The sequence below is a fragment of the Barbus barbus genome, assembly GCF_936440315.1.
Source record: "Barbus barbus genome assembly, chromosome: 47".
Classification (NCBI taxonomy): Eukaryota; Metazoa; Chordata; class Actinopteri; order Cypriniformes; family Cyprinidae; genus Barbus; species Barbus barbus.
Window position 1 is genome coordinate 6,113,616 of NC_136725.1, and position 24,076 is coordinate 6,137,691.

At 38.8% G+C, this 24,076-nt stretch overlaps 1 protein-coding gene across 2 annotated transcripts in view; it reads right to left on the minus strand.

The window, feature by feature from the left end:
- rabgap1 (RAB GTPase activating protein 1) overlaps window positions 1-24,076 on the minus strand; it is a 92,093-nt gene that overhangs the window by 65,879 nt on the left and 2,138 nt on the right. The window contains exons 2-9 of one of the 2 annotated variants that reach the window (XM_079410944.1): window positions 10,497-10,702; window positions 8,712-8,741; window positions 6,594-6,822; window positions 5,851-6,058; window positions 5,581-5,755; window positions 4,214-4,371; window positions 1,298-1,408; window positions 896-962 (exon numbers count right to left, since the gene is read on the minus strand). In XM_079410944.1, coding sequence (XP_079267070.1) covers window positions 896-962; window positions 1,298-1,408; window positions 4,214-4,371; window positions 5,581-5,755; window positions 5,851-6,058; window positions 6,594-6,822; window positions 8,712-8,741; window positions 10,497-10,646 — 1,128 coding nt within the window. In that variant the 5' untranslated portion in view covers window positions 10,647-10,702. The remainder of the gene's footprint in view (window positions 1-895; window positions 963-1,297; window positions 1,409-4,213; window positions 4,372-5,580; window positions 5,756-5,850; window positions 6,059-6,593; window positions 6,823-8,711; window positions 8,742-10,496; window positions 10,703-24,076) is intronic. The other variant, XM_079410945.1, reaches the window with a different exon arrangement.

Consider the following 24,076-nt stretch of genomic DNA (forward strand, 5'->3'; position numbering starts at 1 on the left):
TAAAGATGCAGGCCCCAAGACTTTCAGCCATTTTCAACAACAATTTTTACATTTCAGATGTGTTAATTAACATTAGAAATTATTTCAACATGACACTTCATTTTTTTAAATGTTAAATAACTATAATTTCTTTGTAATTTCCTTTATCAGCTAAAATATAGCTCCAGTAGACTGTAATTTTTCTTAAGAAACTAAAAATATTACTGTGAAAACCTTTAATTGGTTAACTTTTAGCTACTGTACCATAGAACAATACATGTAGTTTAATTGTTAAATATTGTAAAATTGATGGTTTTTGCAAAAAACTATACCATTTATGGTATTAATTTATGTTGAAAAATAGTAAAAGAACATACCAAGAAGGTCCAAAAATATGATTACATCTTATATTAAGTTTAATTTTTTTCTTCTTTTTTATGGAGTAATGTATATTAAAGTGTTACAATTTTAGTTATTTAGTTAATTTTTAATTAATTTCCCCTGATAGTCTTTTGTCTGTATACAGTAGATTTGGTAGTTCTGATTAAATTATATGAATTACTGAAATATACTGTACGTTGTAAAACATTACAGGCACCAATATGCCTGAAACAGTGTCACAGTACAGTTTATAGTGAATATCTGGCAACCACGGCCGCTGTTTTTTTACTTTCCAGAGTGGCGCTAGAAAGTTTTTGAACTCCTTTAAGATTTTCTAGATTTCTACACATATTTGATCTACACTGTGATCAATTTCACTCAAATCTAGGATACTATAAAGATATTCATTTTATAAAGTAATTTGTTTTATAAAGTGATTGATTGAAAAAGCAAAGGTGAGGGAGGTAACTAGAGAGGGACAGATAAATGGAGTTAATTCAAAACTAGAGATGCAGGTATGTCTTCCGTCACCTACCAGGTCAAGCAGGTGCATATCACTGTTCTTTACGTTCTTCCCTGGGCTCAAGAGCAGACCGAAACACCTGAAACACAAATATGAACCACACAGGAACTACACATATCGACTGTAAAACTGCATATCCACACACCCAGCTGCGTGTGCAGAGCCTGAGAAAACGCATATAAACAGAAAAGCACAGCTGGGCATTCAGGCAGGGTTGGCTTCAGTTCAACACAACATCAGTCACCGTAGAGAAAAACCATCCTACATGTTCTCATGGCCCGAAAGGAACACTTAAGCACAGAAAAGACATAATTCAGCACATGTTTATCATTAATGAATGAATTATTGGTTGTAATGGGAGACGCAAGGCTCTTCTGGATGAGGATGTCCTCTCTGTGGAGAGAAAGCACGTACCTCTCGATGGCCAGCTCTTTGTTGGACATCTGCTGGACATAGATCACAATCTTTTTGTCCATGCCTGGCCGCAGTTTGAAGCTCTGTCTGTCCTTGTCCTTTGATACGGCACTGTTGGTCACAAAGAGAGTTTTAGGTGAATCTCACATGTCCAGATTTCACCAAAAAATCTAAAGATTTAGTTCATTTGATGACAATTAAGCCTATTTTGTGTCTCAAAATTTTACAGCTGAGAATTCACATTATTCTCAGTGGTGATTCTTATTAGATGCTCATTACTTTAGTAAATCATATTGGTCACACTTTATTTTATGATCCAATTCTCGCTATTAAAACCATTAAAGGGTTAGTTCACCCAAAAACGAAAATTAGCCTGTGTTTTACTCACCCTCAAAGCATCCTAGGTGTATATGACTTTCTTCTTTCAGACGAATCCAATCAGAGTTATATTAAAAATTGTCCTGGCCCCTCCAAGCCTTTCAATGGGGTAAGCGGGTGCTTTTTGTCAACAGTTCAGAAGACGTGAAATAAAGTGCGCGCATCCGTAATAAGACATGCCTCACGTGGCTCCGAGGGGTGAATAAAGGTCTCCTGTAGCGAATCCATGCGTTTTTGTAAGAAAAATATACATATTTCAAATGTAATAAACACTTTTCTCTCACTTCCGCTGATTGTTGTATGCAGGAGTCGTTCCGGGTGGATGACGTAGGACGTATGCATCGCGTGCACTCCTCTGAGATGTGCTAGTCTCGCGAGTTTGCTTACAGGAGCAAAGGAAGCAAAGTTTCCTTACTTTAGCAAAAGAAAACCAGTCTCCTCTTGGCTTATATCGAAGTCTGTGCCTCCTACATTTTCCTTTATAAATCCTCGTTTTGTGCTTCTCATTCATGATTGGCGTTTTGTTTTGTTCTCTCTACGCGTTCGTTCACTAATCACGCCGACATCCTCCGGGACTGCTTCTGCGTACGACAGTCAGCGGAAGTGATAGAAAAGTGTTTATTACATTTGAAATATAGGCATTTTTCTTACAAAACGCATGGATTCACTACAGGAGGCCTTTATTCACCCCCCGGAGCCACATGAGGCATGTTTTATTATGGATGCGCGCACTTGTTTTTCACGTCAATTTTTAATATAACTCCGATTGGATTCTTCTAAAAGAAGAAAGTCATATACACCTAGGATGCTTTGAGGGTGAGTAAAACACAGGCTAATTTTCATTTTTGGGTGAACTAACCCTTTAACTATGACTTTTGCCTCAAACTCCTAATTTGCTGCTTATTAATAGTTAGTGAGGTAGTTGTTCAGTTTAGGTATTGCTAGGATTAGGGATGTAGAATATGGTCATGCAGAATATGTGCTTAATAAGCACTAATAAACAGCCAATAAGTTTAAAATAGGCATGCTAATAAGCAAGTAGTTCATAATGAGAATTGGTCCCTATACTGTTACCAAAATTGTTTGTATTAAATAATCATAAATTAAAGGTAAAAGCTTGGCGTAAATCAACAATTCAAAGAGAAATTGTTTACTGTTAGCAACATATTTCTTGATGGTATTTAAAACTGTGACATTTTGGTCAAAAAATTATGTGTTTTATTAGCATTAGAAATAATGATTACAATATTAGATGACTCTTTATTCAAATAATACACATACTACTAATCAAACGATATTTAAATGTTTCTGAAGTCTCTTCTGCTCACCAAGGCTGCGATTTTTTGACCAAAAATACAGTAATACTGTGAAATATTATTGCAATTTAAAAGAACTGTTTTCTATGTAATTTGTCATTTATTCCTGTGATGCAAAGCTAAATTTTCAACATTATTACTCTAGTCTTCAGTGTCACATGATCCTTCAGAAATCCTTCTAATATGCTGATTTGCTGCCCAAGAAACATTTCTGATTATTATTAGTGTAAAAAAAAAACAGTTGTGCTGTTTCATATTTTTTGTGGAAACAAAATATATGCACATTTACGCTATATATCTAGAAGTATTTTTTTCATAAATATTTGATGATTATATTTATTATGATTTTAAATATATACAGTACTTAAGACTGATAATAATGACTAAACTTAAAAGGCATTGTAAAAAATAAGCCCAAAAGACTAAAACAAAATTGTTTGTCAAAATGAACACGCATTTCTTGCATCCAAATGGAGTGAAAGAGCCTTTCAAGGTAATTTTGTCATTTTTCCCTGTTGTTTTTATCCAAAGTGACTTACAGTCCATTTATAACAGGCACAGTCTCTCTGGAGCATCAAGCTCACGCTGATGGAGACAGTGCAGTTATTTTGGGCACTTTAGCCCCTTCCTTAAATACTTTTCTCTCTTTAGCCTTTTCTGTGCATCATTAAAAAGCAGGTGTAAACACACAGGGCGCTTACTTCATTTTACTTAACTGTAATATTACAATATACATTTAATTTATATACCCTTAATAAATCAATATAACAATATTAATAATAGTTATAACATTTTAATATGGCGCTGTGGTGTTGTTCTGCATGCCAATGCTTGTTACACTGAACAATGCTTTTTTTTTAGTTACAGTCAACAAAGGATATTCTTCCTTTGAAGTGAGATCTTTCCAGTGCAGGTCTGTGTTATCAGAACCCTGTGTAGGGCAGAGGAATGAGGCGAAGATGTAAGGGATGATAAATGACAGGAAGCATATGTCGACACTTCTGAGAACGAGAAAGAGACGAAGAGGTGGAGGAACTGCAGATTTAGCTATTTTTATCATTTCCCTCATCGAAACTGGGCAGATGACTTCCGAAGGATGGATTCCAGAAAATAACACCTAATTGAATTATTCAGTTAGAGATGAGACCTCTGGGGTTAAACGCAGATATGTGCTGGAGAACTGAATCGACTTTAATGGAGGGAGAGAAGCAAAGTGATTCACCTAAATGTCCCCTTCCCATCATCCTCTTTGATCTCCAGACTGACGGTGAAGGTGAAGACGTCGCTGTCTGGCGTAAGGGGCGGAGCCTTGGCTGCGAGTGGCGCTTTATTTGCTGATCGGCGGAAAGCTGTGGCAAAGCTGTAGAGTATTCGGCTGACCTGCAAAGACGAACACACACACACACACACAGTGACTGGAGTTAAAACAGTCTCCAGTGACTCAGTCTCAGGTTATCAGGTTAGCACACACACACACCCACACACAAATACACCTGACAGCTGCATCCCTGCTGTTTTAACATTTTACTCCGCACACAATTGGTACGTGTCAGGATGGTTGACTGGCTGACCAACAATCAACTAGTCATTTAGTGAATGGTTTTTTGCAACAGTGCTTTCAAAACATCGCAAATCTCAGTTCTCCAAAATCTCAATTGCAACACTTTAGCGTGCTAACAAAGTCAGCAATACAAACAGTTTCATCTTTTAAACTCATCAACCCCACGACACCCAAGTACAGTATTTATTGGCTTAAACATAACTTAACAGCTATAAACACTTGAATGCACATCATTTTGAATCTTGGATGCACATAAGTGGTTTTGTGCCATATATTGCATATATATGCAATATTTTGATATGTGAGCATTTCTGATATCATAGGAAAAATACTAAAAACAAGTGCCCCCCCTTCAGATTAATCCAGGAAACTGCAATTCCATAAAAAAAAAATTACGATGCAACAATCAAGAGTCTCATATTTGACCACAAAATCAAAAGATAGGAAAAGAAAAACAATAAACCATATACCTATTTTCAGAACAATTAGGATTTTTACACTGTCCCCAAGAAATCTCATTAAGAAAAATAATTTCAGCATAATTAGTTCTACATATTAGTATAACATATTAGTACATAATTATTAGTTCAACATATTATTATATAATTAATACTAAACTCATCTGATCCTAATGTTTTATTTATTTGTTTTTAAGTCAGCAAAAATTAAATACAGCACAACAAATACTATCAGGGTATATACGGACAACTGCATTTTATAATATCTTCTTTTTTTTTTAGTCACTACAGTATTGAAAAAACTAGCTTAACTGTCATGAAAATATATGTCGCAATGCATAGAAATCTTAATGGCCCCAAAACAGGATTCATTTTCACATTCACGCACAATATGCATTATATATATATATATATATATATATATATTGTATTTTTCTTTTTCTTTATTTTTTCATTTATTCAAAATATAACCTGGACATTTCTTGACGGTCTTTGTAAGAATCACCCAAAAATTCACACATTCCACAAACTCTTTTAAGCAATGCGTGTGTGCAGTTGTGTTTGTCTCACCGCCTCCTGGATCTCACAGCGGAAGACATGGATGCGGAAGATCTCAGCGTTGTAGTGGCTCTCGGTAAAGGCGAAGCAGTCACTCTCTGGCGTGCCGTCGTGGCCACGAACACAGAAGAGGATCTTGTAAATGGGGTAGTTGGCAATCTCAGTGCTGGTCTGAGGGTCCAGCAGCCTGATGAGATATTCAAGTGCAAGATGCTTTAATCTCTTTTTCAATTACCATCATTTCTTTTCTTGGTTACTGCTGTCGTTAGCTTCCTAAAGTACCTGACGGTGCCCTCTGAGACTCCGGGCACAGAGAGGGTGACGTCAAGGGGCATCTGGCACTGGCTGCGGAGGATGCTGACCATACGCAGAGCCTCCACTTCACTGCGCGGGGCGTTCACTGACGCACAGCCTAAATACGTCAGCTTACTGAACACCACGCTGTCTTCATCTGGGACAGGGGTCCCGGGACTCAAGTCAGAGGGCTCATCTAGAAGCAGTGATGGGAAGAGAGACTCTAAATGAAACTGTCAATGTTTTGGACACACTTGATTTAAAACTCTTTTGATCTGACTACTTCTAATTAAATGCTTGAAATTCTTTTTTTACCAAAGTAAATAGTGCCTATGTATGAATTTTCATGACTAGAATTAAACAGGTAGGTATGTGTCTTGATAACAAATGACCAGAAGATGGCACTCTGTATATGTATTATACTATACTATATAGTCTGCACACTTTTTAGGTTTTAACCTCAATGAAATTAGCTATTTTTTATTGTCTGAATGAAAAAAAGATAATAAAAAAAAAAAAAAAGGTTTTGAAATGTGAACAAACATATGTTTTTTTTAAACAACTAGTGTTGAATTTAGACAAAACTACTTAACTGAATATATGTATATATATATATATATATATATATATATATATATATATATATATATATATATATATATATATATATATATATATATATATATACACACATACAGGAAACGGTGATTTATTGATTTTTTTATTTTTACCCCTGTAAGATCTCTCGTTGAGTTCACTCTCCTGAGCTCCCTGAACAGGCAGCACTATCTCAAGTTTAGGGGGTATTGGGCCGGACCGCGGTGGCACAGCTGTAGTGGGATAGCCATGTTCAGCCCCTCCCAGATGGTCCGGTCCGCCCACCAGTTCAGCTACTGAAGGGTCCATCAGCACATCTTCCAGCTCCTGCTGTAACTGCTGCTCACTGCCGTTGCCCACGATCTGAACACACACACACAGACACACACACATCAGTACGGTCATTTAATGACTCATGTAAGTTCACTTGCATATATAGACCCAAGACGATGAACAAGCAAAAGACTGGACAGTATCGGACCATAGAGTGAAGTCAGGGAAAATGGCATATTCTAAATTTCACGAATGAAACAAAGCTTTGAGGGACAGACATAGCGTATTTACGTACGTAAAGCTACGAGAATACTTTTTGTGCGCAAAGAAAACAAAAATAATGACTTTATTCAACAATTTGTCTCCCCCGCGTCACCCTATAGCGCCTTTTTGGAGAGTATCACATACGTAAACAACGTTTGCTGTTCTGTGTCAGCAGCACCGTATGCAGATTCGCTGTTTACATTACACTTTGATCTGAACGTAAACAACGTATCCGCGTACATACATGGTTTACGTATGTGATACTCTCCAAAATGGCACCATAGGGTGACGCGAAGGAGACGAATTGTTAAAGTCGTTATTTTTGTTTTCTTTGCGCACAAAAAGTATTCTTGTAGCTTCGTAAAATTACAGTTAAACCACTGATGTCACATGGATTATTTTAACGATCTCCTTGCTACGTTTCTGAGCCTTGATCGTGTTAGGACCCTTGTTGTCTATGTGAGGGTGAGAGAGCTCTCGGAATTCATCAAAAGTATCTGAATTTGTGTTCTAAAGATGAGCGAAGGTCTTACAGGTTTGGAACGACATGAGGGTGAGTAATTAATGACAGAATTTAAATGTTTGGGTGAACAATCCCTTTAAATATGGTGTCCACTGTGACTAACTGGTTTATGCTGGTTGCGCTTGAGGTTGTCTACACTAAAAGCATCAAAGCAAAGTTCCAAATCCATTTGTCCTGATGTCGGAAGTAGCGTAAGCACCTGGAGTAGCTACATTAAAGAGAACGGGCTGTCAGTGAACTGTCTGTAACTCAACACATCACACCAAGAGCAGACCAAATCACTGATTTGTCTACTATCTATCGTGTTGCATTTTTTAACGTGCAAAAATTTCGGACTCCGTGTGCAAAGACCTTGACTCTGACTTTCAGCAACTATCATCAACTTCTCCATTGGTGGAATATCAGGGCAAAAATCGTGTAGCGTATTCCAGGCTTTAGGCGTCATTTCTGATTAATGCTGCTTAGTAGTGGCATGAATAAATTTACACAGCATTTGCATCTTTATACAATACTTTGATATTAGGGGGTGGGGTGGCTCAAAGCAGGCATAATTTAGTCTGGCTTTTAATGTGGCATTGCATCTTTACATAGAATTTTGAGCAGGCACAGAACAGCCTTAACTTGTCTGTATAAAGGCACCTTATGGTGCGTTTTTGAAGAAGGTGAACTGCTTGGCTGTTAAATACTTGACAACAACATGCTGATGGTCAGCATTGGCCAAAGTTGGGCCTTCTGTCAAGCTCAGTTTCGTGGTATGTTCCACACCACTGACAATAGTCACACCTCTATGACGTTTAAGCAGACTGAGCATGTTGAACCGACGTCTGATAGGACAAGAAGAAAAATGAAAGTGACAAATGCAAGAAAACAACACACAGATGGCTGTCCCAAATTTAAATCCCCATTTTACCCGAGCATTCAATATGATTAGTGTATATGATTGGACTGGGACCAAAAGGCGACTAGACTAAGATGCCTGGAATGAGGGAAACAGTGGAAGCACCAAACACAAAACAGAAGCCTATAAACACTCTACTATCATAGTCCCCCTTATTTCCCACATTCAGCTGTTGTACAGGCCAGTGAAGCTGCCAATCAAACTTATCAGCCAATCAGACACAAGGCACAGAGACACAGTACGACCACAAAGCCACAGAGGAAGAGAGAGAGGAATAGATAGATAAAGACTGACCTTAAAGCTGACCCCTTCCTCAGAAATCACCTGTGTAACAAACAGAGTGTTTAAGAGAAGCCCACAGAGCTGAGAGAATGGTAATGAATGGGTTAACTGAGAGAGTGTTCTCTACTTCATTACCGATGGACTGTGAAAAACTGACAACCAGCAGAAACATCTTCACTTTTAACTGCCACTGTAGGTGACGATGCCCTCTAGTGGCAATAGAAAGTGTTTTTGCCCATTATTATTATTACACAGTAATTATTTACTCACCCTTATGTCATTACAAACCCATGTCTATTCTTTCTACCGAAGAACACAAAAAAATATATTTTGAAGAATGTTCTCGCTGCCCTTTTTCATACATTAAGTGACTTTATTTCTTGGTAAATTTTTGGTAGTTCTTTTTTTGGTAAAAACATGAGTGGGTAAATGGTGAAATTTTGGTTGAACTATTCCTTTAATTAAGAAGGTGACAAAAGACAAGCATAATGTGAAAAAAAGAGAACAAAACTTCAAAGTTGGCTGGTCCATAGCCATGATCAAATGCAAATCTGAAGGAGCAGACTTCACAAGCCAACAAAATTAACAAATCCACCAAATCAGAAAGCAAGAGTGACGGTGTAATGGGCATACAAGAATCATGACCACAAGATCTAAAAAGAGTCAAGACTGGTGAGGCGTGGTTGAAACCTCCATGATTTCTGGTCCATGAATAAATGAGGTCTGTATGGATGCAACATCTTATTGTGGCCCACCATAATACTAAAACGAATTGTGAACATTTGTACATAAAGCTGAAAGTGCATTTGTCAAAAGTGGTACATGGACAAAGAACACACTGCAGTGCCGATACATCAATGTTTGAAAAAATAAATAAATAAATAAAAGGTGATACGAACTAGACATAAATGTGAGAAATGGACAAGTCAGGGCACAGGCTAAGCAGAAGAACAAAACATGGAATGAGAGTGTGCAGTCTGCCTGTCCTCATGACAGTGACTGAATAGGATGTGAACATTTAAAATCTTATTAGCACTTTTTAACAAACGAGCTAGGTGGTGCAAACTGTACTTGCTAATTAAATTAATGGGGTGATTTTTCAATCAGGGGAATATTCCATCACCTAGGATGACTAAAAAAATCTCTTTAAATTACTATTTTCTCATTTTTAAGTTTGTTGAAATCTTTCCTATAATTTCTCTATTTTAAGCCTGTTCACATCTAGTCTTTTAATTTAAAATTATATAGTGTTCTGTCAAAAACTGTTGTATTTTTCCAAAGAACTTAAAAAAAGGTAAAAAAATTTCACAAAGAATTGCTGTCTGCAATACTGCTGTCATAAACATCACCCTAAGCATTTTAGAGAAAAATGAGTTTTTCCAAAAAAAAATTTGTTAAAGTTAGTTAGTATGAGAATTTTAATTCAAAGGGAATTTTTATTTTATTAATAAATAAAATGGAAGTAAATTTAAAGCTTACTATCCTGCTGTGTTAGCAAATCTAAGGTGTATCTTCTCTCATTATATTACAATCTAGGGCTACACGAAATCTAATTATGATTTTTCTAATAAAAATGTGGTTACAATTTAAAATGCGATAAATCATTACAAAAGAATCGTTACAAAAAGCTGACTATTTCAAAACATGTGATAATCACTTCAAATGTATATTAAACTATTTTGAAGACGTTTGGTTTTTCAAAATTCCAAGTAATTAAACGAGCCCTTAATGAAAGAATCTCACATCTATAGTTCACAGAGTATAATTTCTCCCTATACGTTTTCTGTCTACTCTTACCTTCAGTCCTGTCTTTTCATCATCGCTACCATTATTAGTCGAGGGGGTCTCGTCCCCCAGGCGGGACACCAGGACAAAGTCCTCACTGTTGAGGGTGGAGACAGAGTCGGAGGACACGCTAATTTTCCCCACCGAGGCCTTGTCATCCATGACTGCTAAATCAAGCCAGACGTGCTCATGAATGGCAGTTTAATGAGCAAAATTACCTGGAAAACAAAGAGGTGAAAAAAACAATGAGGAAAGGAAAAAAAAAAAAAAAAACATGAGAGGAGCTTGCACGCCCATTCTTATTTTGAATGCATCCTTTGTGAACTGCAAAAATAGTTTGTGGTTCTTTATGCAGCAAGTTTCAATCAACTGTTCTACAAGTGGCAGCACTTACATGCACAGCTATTTATGGGCACATGGTGTCTGCAGAGCAAAATAAAATTCAACACTTTGACAAAAAGAGGCAGAGATGTGTGTGGAAGTATATTGTAAAATGATATTAAAGAAATGGCAGGTAAATTTGGGTAATTGTAAATTTATTACCAGCTATTATTGTAGGCATACATCAAGGGTCAAAAACGAACAGTCACTAACCAAACAGTAGAAAAATACAAGCACAGCGTTACCTGTTAACTTTATTAGAAACTGCAGTGTAAAAGTCCAATTTGTGGGTGTTATGATAAAAATTTTTTTTTTTTAAAAAGGCATCCAAAATGCATTATTTTTTGCATTATTATTATAATAAATATTTTGAGTTATATATATATATATGTGTGTGTGTGTGTGTGTGTATATAATATTTTGAATTAGTTTTCATTTTTGTTTCATTAGCGTTTGCATTGCGTGCCCAGCCACAGAACAGCATCTTGTTCAGCCAGGTGTAGAGCATCAAGTCCACCATTGAAGTGAGTCAACACTCGTTGACAATGTGCTGCATGGTTTCTTATGATGGTTGTGGCACATGACCGGGATTCAATGCTAGAATTCGGTCTGCTGGTTGGATCATTGCAACTTCAGATCCTGTTTAGAAACCAGGTCGGAGTTGACAGGGAGCGCGATGAGAACGCTGATCCAATGCTCCCCCTAATTATCTATTGTTTATGTAAAGTTTAAGTTTAAGTTTGAATTTATGTGCCATATATATATATTATATAGCTTTCAGTTATTTTTATTTCAGTTTGGTCATTTTAGTATGTCAACTTCAAACATTTTTTTTATGCTTAATTTATTACATTTAGTTATCATCATAGCAAAATTTTTAAGTTTTACATTTTAAGTTTTTTATCTAATAACTATACTGTATTTTTACTTCAGCTTCATTTTAGTTGTTAAACTTGAATAGTTTTCGGCCTTTCCAAACATGTGGGGGGGGGGGCATATCATAATTAGCCAATCAGCTTTAGGTACGTCAAAGCCATGAGATTTGCTATTGTTATTGTTAGTCTGAAGTACATGAACCATCAATATTTCTGATCTGTTTTCCCAAAAAATTTAAAAATTACTCAAATGTGCATATCTGCTAAAAGATTATTTAGTCAGTACATTACAATAATAGGCTTCATTTTCTTCTTTTAGATTGAGGTCTGAAATATGACATGGTACATTAATATCCAAATGCCTGTCTATTCTAGCTCTGTATAATTCTGTGGTGCATTTATGCAATGATAATGTATGATGGAAATGGGCCTGGCTCTGTTCTACAGCAGCCAATTGTACACAACATGCAAAAATCCATTTTTCTCCACGGCAACAGTCAAATGACAAACAAAGTTGGTGCTGCTGTGGATTGTAAACTTAGCAGCCCGCACTCTACTGCCAAGTGCTGTTTACATTACCATGCACATGACCGGGTACAACAACACTGTTCAGATTGACCTTATCCTTATGCAAACTTATTTATTATTTGTATTCCAATGAAAGACAAGCAAACTTATTATATTTCTATTGCAACAGAAAAGAAAGCTGAAGAACGAATGATAGTTGTGTTTATGAGAGCTGTACCTGCGTGTATCTGGACAGGCTGAGAGGGTTTGGCAGAGGGTCAACGCTGAACTATATTTGGATACGGGGGGGAAATAATCGGGACTGTACAGGTCCAGACATGAAAACACTAACAAAAGCAGCTGCATCATTTCACATACTGATTCTTCTGCAGATCCCTAGAGGAAGTGTCGAAGAATGACCAGAACCCATGTGTCATTTACACAAACACACACACACAATGTGCTCCAATGTGTCACAATCCTAGACGTCCTGTACAAAGAAGATGTTGATACAATGAACTCAAGTCACAACAGTGAGTTATAGACCTGTGACAAATGTTGTAAGATCTGCAGACAAGAGTCATTTTCAATGGGCCCTTCTCATGGAATTTACAGTTAGCTATATTTTAGAACCAATGTAATGCTCCTCAAAAAAAAAAGCTCTTCCATCTACTATTATTTATTTTCAACCAGCTATATTGTTCCATAAAGTAAAGCCACAATTAAAATGAAAATGCAATTCATGTTCTTGAAAGACTTTGGGTTTATACACTACCATTCAGAGGTTTGGGTGATTTTTATAGAAGTCTCTTTTGCCCACCACGGCTAGAATCAGAATCAGAATCAGAATGAGCTTTTATTGCCAGGTATGTTTACACATATGAGGAATTTGTTTTCGTGGCAGAAGCATCCACAGTGCAACAGAATGACAGTGACAGAACAAAAAACACATAATAAAAAGAAGAATTAAAAAATAGATAAGGAATAACAATATACAAATTGACAATTTTATTTACAGGTATATAACAATAGATAGTTGTATGTACAGGTATATTATGTGCAAATTGAAATGTAGACTAAGTATGTGTGTTAGATAAATAAGTGTATAAATAGTGTGCGTTCCACAATTATTGTCAGGTGTTCATGAGATGGATTGCCTGAGGGAAGAAACTGTTTCTGTGCCTGGCCGTTCTGGTGCTCAGAGTTCTGTAGCGTCAGCCAGAGTTCTGAGCACCAGTTCAAAGAGGGAGTGTGCTGGATTTGAGGGGTCCAGGGAGATTTTGCGAGGCCTTTGCTCACTCTGGATGAGTACAGTTCTTGGAGAGTGGGCAGGGTTGTACCAATGATTCGCTCAGCAGTCTGGACTACCCTCTGTAGTCTTCTGAGGTCAGATTTGGTAGCTGAGGTGAACCAGACAGTTATTGAAGTGCAGAGGACGGATTCAATGATGGCGGAGTAGAACTGTTTCAGCAGCTCCTGTGGCAGTTTGAACTTCCTCAGCTTGTTGAACGAAGTACAACCTCTGCTGGGCCTTTTTAACAATGGAGTCTATGTGAATGTCCCACTTCAGGTCCTGGGAGATGGTGGTGCCCAGGAATCTGAATGACTCCACTGCGTCACAGTGCTCTTCATGATGGTGAGTGGGGGGGAGTGCAGGGGGGTTTCTCCTGAAGTCCACGATCATCTCCACAGTTTTGAGCGTATTGAGCTCCAGGTTGTTAAGAATGTACCAGACAGCCAGCTACTTAACCTCCTGTCTGTAAGCAGACTCGTCACAATCCTGAATGAGGCCGATAAGTATGGTGTCGTCTGCAAACTACAGGAGCTTGACAGAGGGGTCTTTAGATGTGCAGTCGTTGGTGTAGAGGAAGAAGAGCAGTGGGGAGAGAACACAGCCCTGAGGAGCTCCAGTGCTTATCGTACGAGTGCTGGATGTGTATTTTCCCAACCTCACTAGCTGCTGCCTGTCTGTCAGGAAGCTGTTGATCCACTGATAGACTGAGGTGGGCACGGAGAGCTGAGTTAGTTTGGACAGGAGGAGGTTTGGAATGATAGTGTTAAAGACCGAGCTGAAGTCCACAAACAGGATCCTCACATAAGTCCCTGGTACGTCTAGATGTTGCAGAACATAATGCAGTCCCATATTGACTGCATCGTCCACAGACCTGTTTGCTCTGTAGGCAAACTGAAGAGGATCCAGTAAGGGTCCAGAGCATTACATTTATTTGATCAAAAATACAGTAATATCAGTAATACTGTGAAATATTATCTCTATTTTAAACTACTGTTTTGTGTTTGAACACACTGTAAAATGTAATTTATTCCTGTGTTGCAATTGCAAAGCTGAAATTTCAGCATCATTACTCCAGTCTTCAGTGTCACATGATCCTTCAGAAATCATTCTGATGTTTATTCTAATGATTTTATTCTCAAGCATTTCTTATTATCACTGCTGTAAACATTTTTGCTGCTTAATATTTTTGTGGAACTTTTTTTTTACTTTTTTATATTATAAATGTATTTACAGTCACAATTTAATGCATTCTTGTTGAATACAAGAATTTATTTCAAATAAGTTGTGTCTATTAGGAGCTAATTACAACTTTATAATAAGGTTTAAAGAAACAAAACGTCCTTATTGTGATCAGAAAACATACTATTGTTCATTGTTAATTCATGTTTGTTTAGAAACCATTAATTTGAACTTGCAATAATAACAAAGTATAAGCAAACAAAAACAGCATTAACCTAGAGTTATAAAAGCTGTAAAAGTTGTTGCATTAACTTTGTAAAGTTTGGTAAATCAAAGTAGGTTACCAAAACAATCTCTGTTTTTTATTGATTTAAGAAGCAGAAAAATTGTTTACTGAATGTGGTTGAACACCAAAGCTTTTCAAAAGAATACTGGCTTATACTGCTAATGAATGATGCAATCTATTGTTAAAGTTGGATGTGGAAAAATAAAAATGGCATCCGTTCTGCTGAGCCATGCAGGGAACTTTTTGGACACACCTGTTTTGGCAGTTTACTATGTAGGAAGCTACAGAGATCCACCCATTTTACTTCAAAGTCAAAGACAGCCACCTGGCTGTCACCACACAATGCCAGGCAAATATTAGCATTTTGCAATTCTTGCCCAGTCTGGATTAATTAAACCACCTGAAACAAACCAGGTGCTCCGCTTTGACTTGCTCAAACTGCAGAATATTGCAAAACAGTTTGACTGCCTCAACATGCATTTGCATGTCACAGATGTTTGTTTTTGCTGTTTTATTATTGGCTCTCTTGATTACTAGTCCCTACCAACTTCTGCAAACGGAAATGAAACTGAGACTGGTGGGAATCACAGATGACAACAATCTAGACAACGTTTTAGGCAAGCTATTGATGTGGTCAACACACACACTCATTATATGGAAAAGAGCAGCTTGGTCATTCTGCTAAATAACTTCTTTTGTAGTGGGTAAATGATGACAGTGTTTTTATTTTTGGGTGAACTATCCCTTTACACAAACAGTAGCAGGAGAAACGTGTGTTGCTTCACAGGTCAGTGGGTTCAGGCTGCTGGGATACTGTGAGAGGGGATGTTAAATGGCAGGTTGTTCCTTTGTGAATGAGCTTTGGTTTTCCTGACTGGGCATATTGTGCTCTGTCCTAATGGAGACCAGGCTCAGCGCTACATCCTGGGGAGCAATGACCAGAAACCAGCGGTACACAGACCTCACAGAGCTCCAACAATGAGCCGTGTGTATTGTGCTACTGGTTTAAGACAGAGGAGTGGCTCCTCACACAGACTAGTGGTCAGACGACTGACTTCATAGCCTTGTTCACAGATATCTGCATGGATTCGCGTGGAATAGACACACAAGATGCTACCTCACACCAACGCTCTGTTTTTGCACTGTTATAATGGCACTTGTCGGCATTTTTCTTCTCTCTCTGCCTCAGGACGCAATGGCCAAATGAGGAGTGAAACACAAGATGATGTTTTTTAGGCTCTCTTGGGGCAAAATGAAAAGGAAAAAGATAAGAGGAGGAGAGAAAAGAGAGAGACAGACAAACTGAGGCAGAGAGAGAGACAGGCAGATTGAGGAAGAGAGAAAGAAAGGCAGACTGAAGCAGAGAGAGACAGGCAAACTAAGGCTACCAAACAGAGATAGACAGGTAGACTGAGGTGGAGACAGGTGGACTGAGACACTGAGAGAGAGACAAGTGATTAAGGCAATGAGAGAAAGACAGGCAGACTGAGGCAGAGAGTAAGACAGGTAAAATGAAGTAGACAGAAAGAGAGGTAAGCTGAAGTAGAGAGTAAAACAGGCACACTAAGGTACAGGTAAGACTGGTAGACTGAGGTGGATACGGGTGGACTGAAGCACTGGACTGAAACAATGAGAGAGAGACAGCCAGACTGAGGCAGAAAAAGGCATGCTGAGGCAAAGACAGATAGGCAGACTTAAGAAGAGAGAGACAGGCAAACTGAGTCTAAGGGCGCTTTCACAATAGCACGTTTGATGCGCACCCGGGTTCGATTGAGTTCGGTTCGTTTGGATGATGTGAACGCTGTCTTCCGACCTTGGGTGCGCACCCGCGAACCGTGCCCGAGTCTGCTTAAAAAGGGTGGTGGAACTCCGGTACAGTTCGATGCTGATGTGAACGCAATCGTACCAAATCACGGAAGTGAACCGCTATTAATGCCATATTATTGTATAAAAATTTGTGTTTGTGTGTGTTTCACTTACTTTCCTGACGAGTGTGATTGACGCGCTGCAAAAAGAAAGCTGTATGTCTCATTTCTATTTGTTTTCAGCGTTCTTTAGAGCATTAGCACTACATTCGTAAGACAGAAGTAAGTGGTTTATGCACTGAAGCTTTGTAAACAAAACGAATGGTTCAAAAACGTAAATATATAAAAGCGCAGAGAGCAATCTTATGCATTTTGCCACCTTCTCCCGCAACGTCGTTACTAAGCAACGGGGTAAACAGCAGCTGGCTTGATGACGCAAACGAACCGCAGTTCAGACACAAATAAAATAATATGAGTGTAGTCCAGCAGGGGGCAGGGGGAGGGGGGAGCAAATGAACTTGGGTTCGGACCAGGCAATCGAACCAAGTGGGAAAGCACCCTAAGACAATGAGGGATAAATGGGTGGATTGAGGCAGAAAAGTAGACTTGAGGCACTGAAAGAGAGAGAGACAAATGGATTGAGGCAATGAGGGAAAGACAGGCAGACTGAAGCAGAGAATAATACAGGTAAATTGAAGTAGAGAGAAAGACAGGTAGACTGAAGCTGAGAGAGACAAGCAAACTAAGGCTACCAAACAGAGATAGACAGGTGGACTAAGGCAGAGATAAGCAGACAGAGGAACTGAGACAGAGACAGGCAGAGAAAGAGAGAAAGATTAAATGAAGCAGAGAGAGAGACACAGGTGAGACTGAAGCACAGAGCGAGAGACACAGGTGAGACTGAAGCACAGAGCGAGAGACAGTTGGACTGAAGCAGAGAGAGAGACACAGGTGAGACTGAAGCACAGAGCGAGAGACACAGGTGAGACTGAAGCACAGAGCGAGAGACACAGGTGAGACTGAAGCAGAGAGAGACAGTTGGACTGAAGCAGAGAGAGACAGGTGAGACTGAAGCAGAGAGAGACACAGGTGAGACTGAAGCAGAGAGAGACACAGGTGAGACTGAAGCAGAGAGCGAGAGACACAGGTGAGACTGAAGCACAGAGCGAGAGACAGTTGGACTGAAGCAGAGAGAGAGACACAGGTGAGACTGAAGCACAGAGCGAGAGACACAGGTGAGACTGAAGCAGAGAGAGACAGTTGGACTGAAGCAGAGAGAGACAGGTGAGACTGAAGCAGAGAGAGACAGTTGGACTGAAGCAGAGAGACACAGGTGAGACTGAAGCAGAGAGAGACAGTTGGACTGAAGCAGAGAGAGACAGGTGAGACTGAAGCAGAGAGAGACACAGGTGAGACTGAAGCAGAGAGAGACAGGTGAGACTGAAGCAGAGAGAGACACAGGTGAGACTGAAGCAGAGAGAGACAGGTGAGACTGAAGCAGAGAGAGACACAGGTGAGACTGAAGCAGAGAGAGACAGGTGAGACTGAAGCAGAGAGAGACAGTTGGACTGAAGCAGAGAGAGACAGGTGAGACTGAAGCAGAGAGAGACACAGGTGAGACTGAAGCAGAGAGAGACAGGTGAGACTGAAGCAGAGAGAGAGACAGGTGAGACTGAAGCAGAGAGAGAGAGACACAGGTGAGACTGAAGCACAGAGCGAGAGACACAGGTGAGACTGAAGCAGAGAGAGACAGTTGGACTGAAGCAGAGAGAGACAGGTGAGACTGAAGCAGAGAGAGACACAGGTGAGACTGAAGCAGAGAGAGACAGGTGAGACTGAAGCAGAGAGAGAGACAGGTGAGACTGAAGCAGAGAGAGAGACACAGGTGAGACTGAAGCACAGAGCGAGAGACACAGGTGAGACTGAAGCAGAGAGAGACAGGTGAGACTGAAGCAGAGAGAGAGACAGGTGAGACTGAAGCAGAGAGAGACAGTTGGACTGAAGCAGAGAGAGACAGGTGAGACTGAAGCAGAGAGAGACACAGGTGAGACTGAAGCAGAGAGAGAGACAGGTGAGACTGAAGCAGAGAGAGACAGTTGGACTGAAGCAGAGAGAGACAGGTGAGACTGAAGCAGAGAGAGACAGGTGAGACTGAAGCAGAGAGAGACAGGTGAGACTGAAGCAGAGAGAGACAGTTGGACTGAAGCAGAGAGAGACAGGTGAGACTGAAGCAGAGAGAGAGACAGGTGAGACTGAGGGAGGCAGTAGGGTTTCTCTCAGAAGTCATCTTCTATTCCCAGAAAGCGTTCAGCTGGCTGTCTCCATAGCAACTGCACACCTGCCTGGTCAAAAGCACGCCAGCTGTTTGATTTCTCAACTCTCACTGCTGGACTACAAACCAAACAGAAAACATTTGATCAATCAGAGTGACCCAAAGTAACTATAATGGTGGCACGGCACAAAGTGTCAAAATAAATCAATCCTGTTATAATCAATGAAGCTGTCTACAGTTCTCCGCCTGGTGTCAGATTTCAGGTATATTTTTCCCTACTCCCTATTGTTTCCTGTCCTTTACTCGAATGTACAGTACTGAGGATAAAACTGAATTAAAGGCAAAAACCACACGTAGCCAATGCATGCACTACAAAACACCAATCCATTTCCCCTATGAAGGGAGATGAGCAGAGCAGATCAGACAGAAAGAGAAGCTGATGATCATTTAGATTCAGTGTGTGAGGAAGAGGGAGACCAACATATTTGCTAAGCCTGTGCTATGCAGGTATAGTTAAATACTTTAGCAATACTGTAATCCTCTACAGTCACGCAAATTACGCTTTGTTGTCAGACTCTAGAAACAAAACAGTAAGAGAAAGCAAAATAAGGAAAGGCAGTACGAGAAAGAAAGAGGGTTCAAAATTAGGGATGGGCACTTTACAAAAATTTTGCATTCGAATATTCGGGCTCATAAAAAAAACAATATTCGAATATTTGTTTATTTAAATGAGGTTTAATGAGAAAGACGTTATTTTTAATTATCACGTTTTTGTCACGATTTCTGAACAAGCTTATGATTAGCCGTTACTCAATGTTCGACAACAACGTTATGTTATATCGCAAGGTTTTATTTTGGTTGAACAACAACAACAAAACAACAACAACAAAAAATACATTTAAAAAAGCATTCAAGATCAAGGACAGCAAATGGAAAAATCAAGCAGACTGCTCCAATTACAGTACAGAATGTAGGCTACATATACTCGAGTCAGCCTATATTGATTGTGTTTAAATTGTTTCATGTATTAATTCTGAGAGACAATAATATTCACATGCTAGGGTGAAAGTTTGTTCCTCAGTCTGATAACAATAAGAACGCGCTGACAAAGATAACGTGTGCTAACAGTTTCTTAGCGCTTTGTGTTAAACCACTCTCCCTCGAGAAAACTTTATATATGTCTGAAGATAATTTGACTATCAGATAAACTTTCTTCTCGGCTCAATCGGAGTACAGCCGCGCTCACCTGCAGTCGTGAATGCAGTGATGGACAGCTGTCTTTCTCAGTCGACAGATCATTTAGATCAAAGTAAATCCAAACTTCGTGAGGCAGATGACGACGTTCTGTGATAAAATACTATCAACTTAACACTCCACAGCGCCACCCACTGCATGTAGTTATAACTGATTAGGCTTTATAATGGATTCCCTGCATTTACGGCCAGCAAATTAACATAGTAAAATTCAAATATTGTTTTTATTGTTCTAATAATTACAGACCGAATATTCAACTATTCGTGCACACCTCTAGCAAAAATACACAGAAACAGCTAGTAATACATACTTAGTGAGCAGTGAGCGCATAGGCGTAATTTACGGGTGGGACGGGTGGGACATGTCCCCACCACTTTTTACCAGGCTCGATATTGTCCCCACCACTTTTAAAAAGTAACTTAAAAATAGATTGCGTAAGGTATATATTAAAGGAAAAGCACCATCTACAAATTGTCACTCTTCATAATCTAATTCATTCATTTAACAAATTTTTCCGCCGGTCAGAAGCTTTTCAACGTCCTCAAAGATGAATATTAAGTCTCGTTGTGAAACTATCGCGAGATACGCGATATGCGTCATGGGATATGTAGTTTCCTTTCCCTATAATTAATTAGTCTACAGATCCTGTACCTCTTTTAAAATTTATTTGTAGTCTACAATGTTAATACTGTATTTTAGTCTTAAGGTCTCTGCACACTGAGTCCGAAATTTTCGCATGCGTTTTTTCGCATTCGCAATCTTAAAAATTCGTCACGCACAGAGACCTTGCACACTGAGTCCGATGCGTTTTAATTAATCCGTTGCGAAAAAATTCACAAAACTATACAAAATGTCTTCAAGCAGTGAGGATGATTTTGTTGTCCTCTCTCTTTTTAAAAAAAAAAAAGAAAAAGGAAATATTGGGTCCATCCAATCCTTAGATTGCGCAGAGAGGAAGGAGAGTTCCACCTCCTTATCAAAGAGCAGCGGGATTATCCTGAGAGATTCAAAGTTTATTTCAGGATGTCAGTGCCTCAGTTTGATACTTTGCTAGCGATACTGAATCCACATATTAAAAAGACCACCACCAATTTCCGTGAACCAATTTATCCTGAACAGAGACTGTCTGAGGTATGGATACACTAACAGAAACACACACACACACACCAAACTGCGGCATCGGAAAGGTGCGCGCCAGGCATAAAAAAATAGGCTATAGTTCTTTATATTCTGTATCTTTGTATTCCGCAATTTGTTTGTCATAAAGTGCTCTGTGCTGCAAGACGAAGTGTATTAATTTGTCTGACACTATTTTGGATTTTGGCTTTCGCTTGTACGGTGGCTCTGAATGGTCAAAACACCTTCTCAAAGCATCTCAAAATGCTTTATACGGATGCGATGGCCTTTACTGTGCGTGGCTGCTTCACTAAAAAGCTTCTTATATCACTTCCACACTTTCTTTTGGACATTTTGTTGATGTTTTAACATTTATGCTATAGGTAGCAACATTTACCGTTAACTAGCCTTTACATGTGGAGGAAAAAATAGAGCTTTTATAAAAACGTCATAACGTCAAAACAATTTCATTTATTTAATTATTTAATTAATAAAGGTAGTTTAACCATTTTAAACACAAATTAACTCTCATTCATGTTTTACACAAGGTTTTGCGTAGTTCAGGATTGGTTAAATTATGTGATTGGATGAGGAAACATTTTGTGGGCTTGTCTTGACTCTTGACGTAATGTTGATTCTTCCATGTTCAGCACGTGCATCGATCACACCTGCTTTTAGCAAGTTGTCCGGCTGGTATTAAGAGAAAATTCATTCATTCAAGTAATTCAAAGTAGAATTAATCGTAATACACACACACACACACACACACACACACGCACACACACGCACACACACACACACACACACACGCACACACACACACAATTGTGCAATTAATGAATATGCTGCAGCTGAGCTGGCCATGAAATGGTAAGTTCACCATATTTATCTTGCGTATTTTGATTGATATTAGCTACCCTGGATGTGTTGTGATAAGCAAAACGTAACATTCACATTATGAATGTTACGTTTTGCTTATTTGGATGTTTATAGACATATTTGTGAATGTGATGCATGTGTACATCAAAGTGAAAATTAAGTGCATTTCCAACTCTGAACTCAGTCCCCAAGTAAATTCGGTTATTAAATAAACAAATAGCAAAACGAGTTGTGCGGTGTCCCCACCACTTTTCAAAGCAAAGTTACGCCACTGAGTGAGCGTAGTCTGCACTAATAAGCTTTACAGCTGCGCCAGCAGTTAAATCACCAATATGAGGGTATTTGCCTACATAAAGCTGTACTAATCAGCAGGAAGCCTGTTTATGCAACAGAATAGAAAAAAATGAAATATTTCACAATTCTAACTTTTATTTCTCAGAATTGAATGTTTGTATCTTGCAATTCTGAGTTTATCTCTTTTACAATTCTGTTTTTTTTTGCACAGAATAAAAAAATGTAAATTGACTGTTTATCTCACAATTCAGACTTCTCAATATATTCAGTATTGCGAGATGTAAACTCTAACTTGCTTGCAATTCTGAATTTATTTCTCACAATTCTGAATTGTGAATTTACATCTAGCAATTCTGTTTGTTTGTTTTTTTCCTGAGAACTGCAATGAAAAAAACAAAGTGTGAGATATAAAGTCCGAACTAGGGATGTAACGATTAACCGCGAGCCGATTGAAAATCAATTCAAATATGTGACGATTCAAATCGGTTGAGATGCTAAAGAAATCGCGATTCAATTAAGGGTAGGAGTTTATATGAAAGTATATCTGAGGGGAACTTACTGTCTTTAGAAAAGTTTAGATGGTATTTTTTATTTTCATCTTGCCTCTGTATAATGTATATTAAAGTTATAACAAGGAAACGCTTAAAGCGCCACCTGCTGGCAGAGAGTGAATCTGCGTCTCATTCAGCTCGTCTGCTGTTTCTGTTTCATGCAGATATTTTTTATGTATAGTTTCACAAAACTGAAGTCAAACCATTCTGTTTTTGCTAAAATTTCGAAATTACACAATCTAATTTAGATGAAAAACTCCTCATGTTGCATGTATGCAGCATCTTTGTTTGGAGCATGATTCAAATGCAGTGGTTGCCTCTAATTTTAAATGGAAAGATAAGCAAAAAAAAATAAATAAAAGACCATGAAGACGGGTTTATAGTGGGTAGTTCAAATGTCTGAATGAAGCATGTGGCCTCTGTCAGTGATATGGAGTCAGGGTGCGGTTGCACATGGGCCAGCTGTCTCACATACCCCAGAGATGAGAAGCATCTGTCATTGTGCCGTTAAACACACTGGGCCTTTCTGCCTGCCCTCTGCTCACACATCACTCAACTCACGTGATCCCATGTGTTTTGGGAAACGATTCAACATGATGTCCAATATGTGCATATGAAAGCAGTGGTGCTGCAAGTCAGTTATTTTTCCCAGATGAAGACACAGACCCTTGAGCGATTTCGCCATCGCTGCCTTGGCAACATAACATCCATTGAGGAGCATGTTTATTATTGAGGAACACAAGCGCACTGGGAATTATAATGTATTTATAACACTTACAGTCTACTATTAGGTTTTTCAACCAATGAAAGACTTCATATAAAACTGTTCATGACACTACCTGTCAAAAATTTGGGATCATGATGCTTTTTTTTTTATGTTTTTGACAGAAGTCTCTTAT